Source organism: Osmerus mordax, chromosome 22, assembly GCF_038355195.1.
Source record: "Osmerus mordax isolate fOsmMor3 chromosome 22, fOsmMor3.pri, whole genome shotgun sequence".
In the NCBI taxonomy this organism is placed as follows: Eukaryota; Metazoa; Chordata; class Actinopteri; order Osmeriformes; family Osmeridae; genus Osmerus; species Osmerus mordax.
In genome coordinates, this window is record NC_090071.1 from 12,379,635 (window position 1) to 12,391,437 (window position 11,803).

The following is an 11,803-nucleotide window of genomic DNA, read 5'->3' on the forward strand; positions in this document are numbered from 1 at the left end:
CTTACAGACTTAATTTGTTGTGCTTTATACACATGAATTAGAAACTATAACTTCAAAGATGTGCGAATACCGGTGCAATCCGTTTGTCTGTTAAAATACAGCCAGGCAGTATTTGGTCTACCAGCTTGCTGAAAACAGCCAAGCCAAAGAGAGACACTTTTGATGTGTGTGTGTGTGTATGAGTGAGTGTGTGTGTGTGTGTGTGTGTGAGAGAGAGAGAGAGAGAGAGAGAGAGAGAGAGAGAGAGAGAGAGAGAGAGAGAGAGAGAGAGAGAGAGAGAGAGAGACGAGAGGAGAGAGAGAGAGAGAGAGAGAGAGAGAGAGAGAGAGAGAGAGAGAGAGAGAGAGAGAGAGAGAGAGAGAGAGAGAGAGAGAGAGAGAGAGAGAGGGATGTGTACACAAAGAGTTAACAATTCGGAGAAAAAAAACATCTTTCCTCCCCCTCCTACGCAGCCCCAACAGATATAAACAAACGATTACATCTGAACGCAGGTATTTTCTCTTTCCTGGGCGGCGATACAGCATCCGACCGCGGCCATGGCGCACAGTGACAGTCACGTTAGCTGTTTTCCTGAGATAATCGAGCTAAACGTCGGTGGTCAGCTGTATGTAACTCGACACGCAACCTTAACGGCCGTTCCTAACTCTCTCCTGTGGACTTTGTTCACTCAACGGTTACCGAAGGACTTACCGACGGATAGCAAAGGACGCTACTTCTTGGACCGGGACGGTATTCTTTTCCGTTATATTTTAGAATACCTGCGGGACCTAAACCTGGTTCTTCCGGAGTTTTTTAAAGAGCGGGGTAGACTGCAAAAGGAGGCTGACTTCTATCAGCTCCACGAGCTCTCCAAACGCCTCAGACCTGCCGTCAGCAAAGACAACTCCCTTGCGGAGGACGTGGTAGACCCGGAGGAGGCTGCGCTTGCGGGCGCACTCAGTCGCGCAAGTATCTCTACAACCCCGTCCACAGAGACCGCATGCCACGCGTCCACCTTCACCAGCCCGGTTCCTCGCTCACCGCTCCAGGGAAAAGCGGGTTACATAACGGTCGGTTATAGAGGGTCATACACCATCGGAAGAGATATTCAGACCGACGCCAAGTTCCGCCGCGTGGCCAGGATAACTGTGTGCAGCAAGACGTCTCTGGCCAAAGAAGTTTTCGGGGACACGCTGAACGAAAGCAGAGACCCAGACAGACCCCCAGAGAGGTACACCTCCCGGTACTACCTGAAATACAACTTCCTCGAGCAGGCTTTTGATAAGCTGGCCGAGGTTGGTTTTCGTATGGTGGCTTGTAGTTCCACGGGCACCTGCGCGTACACGAGTAACGACCCAAACGAGGACAAAATCTGGACCAGTTACACTGAGTACGTGTTCTCCCGTGAGTAACCGTTAGGAACCGAGCGTTATCTGTGGTGGAAATTTGGACTTTCAACCTACACCTGCCTAAAACCAAAAGTTTAATATTAATGGTTCAAACTGTTTTCCACATTCCCTGTTTTTTGCCTTAACTTTTGTAAATGAACACTTGGCTGATTTCATGGCCTCGGATGATAATTAGAGTCTGTATGAAGTTTGTAATTATTGATGCGTTTCATTGTTCACCCAAAGGTCTGTAAATTAATATAGGAAATTAATATAGAAGATATAAAATAGGCTACATGAATGTTAGATTTATTTCAGGCTCTTTCTAGTATACAGTATGCCTGTAAATGTAAGATGTTTACTTTATCTGATTTTAAAGTAACAATAAAATTCATGTTTTCATCAAGAATTACATGGTTTGTTCTTAAAATGAGGAAGTTGTTGCAAGGATGGTATTCAGGCTGTTACCAGACCCATTTAATCTATGCCAAAGAACATAACCATCTTCAATCTAACATGTTTGTGGCTATAGGAATCAGGGGAGCAGAGATGACCTTTACAGTGAAAGTGGCCATGTTTGTGAACATTTATTATGTCAGATTGAAAGGGAGTCTTTCTTCTGTAGAATGTTCAGCTGTCAGACATTATATCCTCACCAGCAAGAGACAACAGGCTTTGTTCAGGCATGGAGGAACACTGACTTCCTCTGCAAGGCGCTGCTACCACACACAACCACACACACACACACACACACACACACACACACACACACACAGAAACACTTCCACCGAGAAACACACACGCTGCTTGTCAATCCTCCAGTTGGTGAACATTAAACTATCAAGGACCAGATAACATTTCTATTTACACTGGCAGTTGGAATTGAATACAAAGATAAGTGTGTTTTGGACTGGTGTGTTTACGGACAGGAGACTAGGTATTTGTGTGTGTGTGAAAGAGTGTGAATGTGTGCCGTGTTGTAAATGTAGACAGATGGGCAAAAAGAGCAATAGGTGTCTGGGTTTGTTGCGCTATGCTATAGCCACTAACTAGAGTATAATTTCTTATGCAGACGCGCACATCTTATTTGGCATATATTTACATAAATGCATTATGCAAACATACACATGGACCACAAACACATTCTCCCTCCTAAATACTTGGCTAACATAGTCAAAACGTATTCACTCATGCAAATTCAAACATATCAACACAAGCACACCCACACAGACAAACACAAACACACAGTTTCAAGAGTCAGAGTCCCTGTCAGCTGATAGTACCATCTGGACAGGAAAAGGAATAGATGGACTTCCTCTCTCTCTGTGTGGGGTTGTCTGCAGATACAGGAAGTCCCCTCATCTGTTGTCTGTTAGACTGTCTCCGGGACGGCTTCCCCTGCTCTCCCTTCATCTCTCCTCTACTCATCCTCTCTTCTCCTCTTCTCCCCTCTCTTCATCTCTCCTCTCCTCATCCTCTCTTCTCCTCTTCTCCCCTCTCTTCATCTCTCCTCTACTCATCCTCTCTTCTCCTCTTCTCCCCTCTCTTCATCTCTCCTCTCCTCATCCTCTCTTCTCCTCTTCTCCCCTCTCTTCATCTCTCCTCTACTCATCCTCTCTTCTCCTCTTCTCCCCTCTCTTCATCTCTCCTCTCCTCATCCTCTCTTCTCCTCTTCTCCCCTCTCTTCATCTCTCCTCTACTCATCCTCTCTTCTCCTCTTCTCCCCTCTCTTCATCTCTCCTCTCCTTGTCCCCTCCCTTTATCTGTCCTCTACTCATATCCTCCTTTTCTGCTCTCTCTTCATCTTCCCTCTACTCGTCCTCTCCTCTCATCCTTTCCCCTTACTTCATCTCACCTCTACTCATTCCCTCCTCTTCTCCTCTCCTCCTCTATCTTCATCTGTCCTGTACTCGTTCCCTCCCCACCTCTCCTCCCCCTCCCTTCATTCCTCCACTACTCATATCCTCCTCACCGGCCCTCTCTTCATCTCTCCTTTACTCACCCCCTCCTCCTCTCTCTTCATCATATCCTCTCATTTTCTCACTGCTTCTACTCCTCTCCCCTCTTCTCGTTTTCTCCACTCCTCTGTGACACAATATGCGTCCAGCCAGACATGCGATCCTCCATCTCTTAGATCTCCTTGTCCAAAGCAGGAACTGTCCCTTGTCTCACATCCTCCTAATCCAATCAGATGGTCTATGGATCAGACAAAAGGCTTCTTGTTGTTCTGATGTCTGGATGGGAGACATTACAGTAATAAACCCTGTTCTTTGTTTGGTCTGTTTCCCTTCCAACTTTTACAACCGATATCAGGTGCAGCTAATATCCCCGAGAAACTTTCCACCAGCTACTTGGCATTCCTGTAGCTTTATGGTTTGTTACAGTCTTGAATAGTTTTTGTCTTTGTAATCATCATAACAGTTCTACTTCAGTGTAGAGTGTCATAGTGTCAAAGATGCTCTCATAGTTTAATGTCCATTTAGAGAAGACAACATAAAAGAACTCTGATAGCTTCCCTTAAAAAAGTCAGGCACTCTCTAGGTAAAAATGTAATCAATAGTCTAAATTGTGGTGCCTGAAACATGTTACAATACACACACATTCTAAATCATTTTTAGTATTTCATGGAAGCAACTGAATACAGTGTGTTAGCTTTGACTGGAGGTGTTGGCAGCAGAACAAAGCACACAATTTGTCCCTTTTTGTGGAAATGAAAAGAACATTCCCTCAATATCCCCTGAGATATAATACAGCTTTGGCATTGACCAACCTAGACAATGTTGGGTCCAATAACAGAGACACAGATTGTATAGATGTGTGTATAAGAGCACAGCACACTTCACTAACCCTCGGTGTGTACACCCGCTCCCCCACTCTCTATCTGATTGGGCTGTCTTTGTGTCTGAAATTAATTCTGTAATCACCTGATCGTCACAGTAATCTCGAGTCTGTGAAAGGAATAAGATCTCGTATCTCAGCTTCTGCTTTTGTAAGAAATACGTTTCCAGTGTTTCTATAGAAACCATAGCATTACAGAGCCTAATGAACATTGACTTTCCCCCGGATCAATGATTCAGCATGTACTCACTGTTGAGACAAGCACGGACTGGACAAACAAGGTGACAGCTGGCAGGTACACTAGACCTCTCCACATTCTCCTACTGCCTGGGTGCAAGGTAAACATCAACGTAGGGAATGCTTTCGGTTGGCAGTTCAACTGATTTACTGTAGACATGCCAAACTTGTGTGTATGCATACGTGGGTGTGCTGTGTGCAGGGGAATAAAGGGGGTTGTGCAAGTGTGTGTGTTGGTAGAGACAGTGGCCAGACGACAGGGAGAGGTGAGGGGAGTGGTAATTGAGGGAAGATATCTGGCAGGCCGTTGGATCCACCCCCGAGCCATATAGGAACTTCCTACAGCAACGAGACAGACAGGCTGTGTCTCGTTGAGCGATTCATTGATTGAGTGTTTGCATATAAGAAGGGAGTGTGACTAGAAACTGTGATGTGTGTGACAGATTAAATATACATCTGCATTGAAATTGGACTGCGTGTGCCGGTTTGTTATTGAGCTTGATGGTGTGGAAACCCCACACCCCTTAACCTGCTACAATGTGTTATTCAGTTAGGCCATATCGTTGGTTTTGCAACCCTCACAGCTACACCCTCTGTGAGATGTTCTCTTTTCCACTGTTCATGGGTGAGTTTAGGCACTGACAGTCACGGATCATGGAGAAGATCAAGTGGAAACTTAACTGATTAACTGATCAGAATCTTAGGCTGTCTTCCTACTTGTGCAGATGAGTGGTGTGTTTGCCAGGCTTAGCGTCACTGTTGACTTAATTACCTCATTTTTGCCCAGCGCATTATTTCAGTTTGCCAGACTGTCAGAATTGTTTTGTTGCTTTACACACACCTACTCACACACAGACACACACACACACACAAAGAGACACACACACACACAAAACACATGCATGCACAAGACCATATACACACACAAACCTCATTGCAAATCCTGTGGGCAAGAGTGGAAAGTAATTTCAGTTTCCTGTTAACCAATAAAACGGTTTGCTCTATTATATCATAGCTCCACTCTGTACTGTAAACAGAGGAATAGAGAGCTGGAGGAATGGATGGAGCAAGGGATAGAGGGAGAGGTGAGGGAGACAAATATGTGAAAATACAGTTAAAGTGTGCTCTGGCACTGTGGTCACCATGAGATGGAGAGCAAGGGATGGGGGGGCTGGGGGGGAGGGGGGGGGGGTTATGTCCTGGGGAGCCATTCTGACTTCCACTGATGTTGCACAGAATAATTCTGTATTCTGTGGAACACAGTGTGGGTCACACACACACACACACGTGAGCACAAAGACTTGTGACTGTCCGCCTGTTGCAACTTTCACCCCAGAGGTCACAGTTTATTCTTCATGCACCCTTCCTTAAACCCAAGGCGAGAACAGAACGGAGTAGAGCCAAACAGGAAGTGTGTGTGTGTGTGAAGGGGGGGTTGAGTTGTCACCATCTTCCCTTCACAAACTGCCAGTCTAGTGCAGGAAGCTGTTGTAATATGTATAGTTAGGATTGACAGTTTGATGTTTGAGGAGTGGAAGACCAAGGTTCAGCACCTGCTAGGCTCGGTGTGATCAGGCTTATAAGTCCTCTGTAAAGAGAAGAGTACATCCTTGACCCTGGCCAGATGGAGAGAGGAGGAGAGGGGGGGGGGGGTAGAGAGTGAGAAGGAGCATGAGAGGAATAGAAAGAGAAAGGCCGGTACAGAAAACAGGAAATTAAAGTAATAAAACCTTAACTGGTCAGACTAAACCCCTCGACATGAACAAAAACGCACATAGACATGCACACACACACTCTTCTGCCCCAGCAACAGTGACAACAGTTAGAGCAACGCCCAGCCAATCTCCCTGGAGAAATGAACCCGTCTTTTAAAAAGCCAGATTCAGTGTCTAGCCATTTTGAAATATAGCAACAGCTATCATCTCAGCTCCCCTCTGCTAAATAAACGCCAGGCTTGCCTATACTGTCTCTGATATTCTCCAGTCTCCTTCTAAATAACCCCAACTCCACTCCAGGAATCTCTGTCTCTCTCTCTTTCCCATCTACAGGGAAGAGAGAAAGGAGGAGGGAGGGCAAAAGAGGTTCATATGGTATATTTGTAGATATACAAATCTATCTTTACAACTATGAGTTTTACCTTTCCTCGCCCTCCCATCTTGTTCTGTATACTGCAGTAAATCAGTCAGACCGAGGAGACTGTGTAAATGTCTTCGGTTGCTGCCAGTGAGCCGTTCATACCGGGGCCCAGTGGTACACCGGCACTGCTCCCGGTGAGCCAGCTGAGCCCCGTTAAAAGCACCGGTAAAGGCCACCAGCATCTATCAACCGCAGGGAACAAAGGATGGGCGCTCAGCAGAGGAGGAGAAGAGACAGGGAGGAGAGGAAGAGAGGCAGGAGGACAGGGGTTATCCTCCGCTCCCACTGAGCTAGATTGAGGTTGTTGTCCTCCAGTCTTCTCCTCCTCTCTTCTTCTCTTTCCTCTTCTCTTTGTCCTCTGCTCTCCTCCCCCGTGTTCTTCTCTGCCTCTCTTCCAGTGGCGGATCTAAGGGGTGGCAAGGGGTGGCGGCTGCCACCCCAATAAAAAATACTGCCACCCCACTTTTTTAATGCATTTAGCAGACGCTTTTATCCAATGGACTTCCAAGAGAGAGCTTTACAAAAGTGCATAGGTCACTGATCATAACAACGAGATAGCCCCAAACATTGCGGGTAGCCAAAACATGAAGCATAGATTGTGAAAAAAAAGCCCAAAGGGACGAACCATAAGAACATGTAGTGAAACAAGTTACAATTAAACAACATGAACCTCAATCTTCCCATGGAAAATATTATTTGTACGTTACAGAACATTTCAATAAATAATATTAATGTTACTGTTTAATTTACACTACAATGTTATAGCCTAATCATTTACCATAGGGAGTACTGTACCCCCCTACTTTGGATTTTGATTCGCCTCCAGGAGGCCACCCAACAACTTCCCTCTGCCACCCCGAATGAAAATCTCTAGATCCGCCCCTGCTCTCTTCAAAACGATGCTTTAAATGCCAAGAAACTGGACTTCATAAAATGACAAACTTACAAAGAAGTAGCACGAAGAAATCATAATTAGACTAAAGAGTACAATACTGATACGCAGAGTTTTTGTACACAAGAGACTTGTCTCTTGCTGAGGTCAAGAGGTCATGAAGTGGGCCTCTTACAGTCCGCATATAGATATGGAACGCATTATGTCCAGACTCTCTGGAGACAGTTAGAAGGAAATATCTATAAACAGGACTTCCATGAGTTATGATGTTATGAACTGTTTGCCTTTTCTACTGTACCCATTTGCTGACTATGCTTGGCCATGTAATGAAATGTTCTGTGTACACGATATTTGAACTTGTCTATCCATTGTATATAAGGACGGTTGTGAACCATGTGCCTCACTCATCTGACCACTCTGTCATGGAAAGGTCACATGATCCGAGCAGCTCGTTCTAATGAAGTCAACTCTTTTTAATTGTCGTGCATCTTTCCGGCCAGCCTTCTGACAGATCTCATCTTATCAAATACTAAAATAAAATAGTAAAGTTAAGTGATCTATGTTCTTACTTTTGTCTTTTTAGCTCAGAATCATGCAGTAGCTTGAAATTTGGCACTTTAAACATAGAATATAATGTAACTTTCTTATGACCACAGTGTGTGTGTGCGCTCTTGTGTTGCTGTGGGAGCACATGATGCGTTTGACGATCAATCTATTCATTGAGTCCGATGGTTACACCCAACTCTGTCGTCCATTAGACAGCCTGATAATTTGGTTGGTGTTTTGGTGGGGGAGGGGGGGGGGATTCAATACAAAGCCTCTTTACATCAATTTTAAATAAGTAATCGTCCTTGGGGGTCATTCCTGGAGAGTCAACTACTTCAGAAACAAAAGAGATCTGTGCTTTTTTCTGTTTCAGCTTCAGGGAATGAGAGAAAGTGGGGTTACATGGGACTAGAGTGATATGAAAGGAGTAAGAGAAAGAGATGGAGAAAGAAAAGAGAGAGTGTGAGAGAGATGAGACGCAAAGAGAAAGAGAGAGTCAGAGGGAGTTAGAGTGAGAGAGGCAGGGAAAGAGAGAAAGAGAGATCAAATTAGCGAGTGGAGATGCAGTATCACCATACACATACAAATTGTCTGCCTGCCTGTCTGTCTGTCTGTGCCAATATAACTATTTGTCCATCTGTCCAACAGTTTGCCTGTCTGTCTGTCTCCATGGTTGGCTGGCTATACATCTGTCTGTTTGTCCATCTGTCTGTCCTAGTGGTCTGGAGTTTGTCTCCCAGCAGTGACAGCAGTATTCCAGAGTACAGACATTCTCCAGACGCCTCCCACTTCTTCCTTCCTGGTTCCTGTGTCACGCCGATAAGATTCCCCTCATTTCTCAGCCAATCACTGAACCAGGACCGCGCCTGCCGGTCACCACGGTGATGAGCGAGTCAAGGCAAAGAAACAGACAGATGGACAGTCATATCTCCATGGCAATCAGTGACGTAGGTTCTCTTGACGACCATGAAGATGTTTCTTTCCACTCCAGAGCTTTCCAATACACCAATTAATCAATTGAAAAAGGGCTTGGTGTACAAAACCAGAGTGAAAAGGCTTTGCTAAAGAGATGGGGGATGGGGGCTGGACTGTGGAAGTGGAGAAGGTTAGGACATTGCACTTTGGCGCTACTCAACCTCTTAACACTGATTATTTGTGTTGTCTGTGAACTGAACTCGATTATCTACAAAAAAATTGATAAATAGATTTTCTCCAGTGAATCTATTTCCACCGCCTCCATATACACATGGTACGCACACACATGCACACTCACACACACGCATGCATGAACACGTGCACGCACACACACATGCATGCGCGCACGCGCGCACGCGCGCCACACACGCACACACTGTAAACAAGAGGTGTGAGACTGAACTTATTCCTTGAGCTGAGACATTTAGTTTGAGGGAATCATTTTGATTGCAGTACATTCACACTTCCTGATTGGAATATTCACACCTGCCAATATAGAGCCAGCTGTCTGACACACTTGCCTGCCCCTCTACTTGCCTGTTTACCAGTCTGTCTGCCTGTCCACCTGTCTGCCTGCCTGCTTGCCAGTCTACCTCTCTGTCTGCCTGCCTGTCTCCTGTACCTATCTGTCTGGCAGAAATAAATAGACAGGTACACACCTGTTATTTCTGTCTATGTTTTCCACTCTCTGTGTCTGCCTGTTTGCTTATCTACCTGCCCGCCTGCTTGTTTGCCTGTGTATCTGCCTGCTTGACTGTCTATTTGCCAGCTTGTAAATCTGCATATCTGTCTGGTACTGCCCTATTGCATCCTATTCAACCTCTTGTCAATCTCTCCAGCAAAGGTCAGCATTCAAGTTAGTTAGATGGACTCTTTAGGGATGGATACAAGAGTGACTCATTCTCACCTGTCCCTCCACCCACCCCACCCCCATCATTACCACACTGACAGTCTCCTTGACAACAGCCTTTGAGTGGGCACCAACCAAGCACCTCCTGGAGCCGCAGTGGGAACCTACGAATCCCTGGCCTCACAGTTCCGACGTTGATCAGGAACACCATGAGAACCAGTAGAACCAGTACAATAACCCTGTGTTCCATCAATACAATTCTGGGATCTATGATCTATTCTATGGAAAAGCTACAAAACAGGCACCCTGCCTGAAACTCTGTCAAAACAAACGTGTTTTATGTGAAAAACCCAAACTGTACATATGCACAAAAAATGGCTTATCATTCGTCAACCATTCCAGAAATAATCCACTCGTAAATGGCTACATAACTTTCCTTCTCTTTTCCACTGTTTATCCATCACCTCTTCTTTCAACTCACCAGCTGGTTTAAGTCAGAATTCTAAATCCTTGCCAAATATTCTCAAAGAGAACCAGACCAGAAAAGAAACCAGTAAAGAAAGGGGCCACAGCGAAAGACAGAAAGAAACAGCGCAAAAAGAGAAAGAGTCTGCTGTTGATCAGATCTGGACCCAGCCTCCGAGTTAAACTGGGTCGTCCATCTGTCAGAACAGTTAGATTATCCGACAGCATCGCTGGATGGAATAGCCGTTTAAATCAACTCTTCCTATTCTCTCTCCATCTCCTCTTCTCGTTCCCCCTCTGACCCCATTTCTCCCGTCTCTATCCCAACTCTCTGAATTCCCCTAAAACCTAAACATCATGTTCTCTGCACAAACTCTTTCTTGATCTCCCTAGGGTAATTCATCCCCATCTTCCCTTGTTTTCTCTCGCTATTCCTTCTCTCCCTTTAAAAAAAAAGTATGTATAATACAGCCCTCTCAACTGCTCCCAACAGGCCAGTCATCTATGGGGTCACAGCAGGGACAAAAAGGCAATCTGATTTACCATGTCACTATGTGACTTATCTCTTCTGTTCTCCTCCAGCCTCTGGGCCTCTCTCTCCTCTCTTCTGTATTTCTTTCAGACGCAATCACATTCAATGTTTACAATTTCCAACCATTGGGCCAAGAGCCACAGGAACTCTAAATGTTTAACATTTTAATCTGGCCCTCTTATTGGTCCAGAGAGAATCACTGTCTCTTCCCACTTACTCCAGAGACCGTTAAACCAGAGGTCAGAAGTCAAAAGGTCAAGCTATTGTCCAATGGGAAAAGAGAGGAATGTTGGATAGAGTGAACCAGTTTAAGTATATGTGTAAACATCTCAGCTGCCGTAAACAGTTGAGAGAAGTAGGAGACCTTCGTAGAACATGTCTTAAAGAGAGAGATAAGTAGTGTGCATGTATTTTTCCACATGCAAACTTTCAAAACAAATCCCATGAGGGTATACACACATTCAGTTTTTTCACTCCCCTGTAAAAATAGCTTACACATGGTCAATGCTTTGTATATGACCCTAGCATGTTGATACAGGAAGTCACAAGAATCAAATGAGGAAGGTCCAGGGTTAACCAAACACATATAGGAAATGTAATCCTAGTACCATTAATTATGCGTCTGATGGATTACCCATCTGGGAAATGTAGTCCCAGAGCTACTGTACATCCAGGAAGTACATCCGATGGCTCATGGACTTCTCTGTCAGTCAATGAGGAGATCACATCCAACCATGGAACACAATTCTGCTGGATTGCTAGTTTCCATCTGAATTTCCGGAGTGTTTTAGAACTAACAGATCAGCATTCTGCATGAAACCACTCCAGTCTGCCTAATGTGGTTTCATAACACACTGAGATTTTTATGCCTTAATTTAAGGAGGTTGGTCTCGTTGAAATCAAAATCTATTTTGCTAAACGGGGTATGAATACGGCAGTCAGTATAAACTCTCTACTCAGTCAGT

General features: G+C 45.0%; 1 protein-coding gene across 1 annotated transcript; it reads left to right on the plus strand.

The window, feature by feature from the left end:
- Positions 1 to 511: 511 nt before the first annotated feature.
- On the plus strand, positions 512 to 1,767 carry LOC136965966 (BTB/POZ domain-containing protein KCTD12-like). The gene has a single exon (XM_067260285.1). It carries the CDS (start codon positions 537 to 539, stop codon positions 1,389 to 1,391), a length of 855 nt encoding a protein of 284 aa, XP_067116386.1. The 5' UTR covers positions 512 to 536; the 3' UTR covers positions 1,392 to 1,767.
- Positions 1,768 to 11,803: the final 10,036 nt, after the last annotated feature.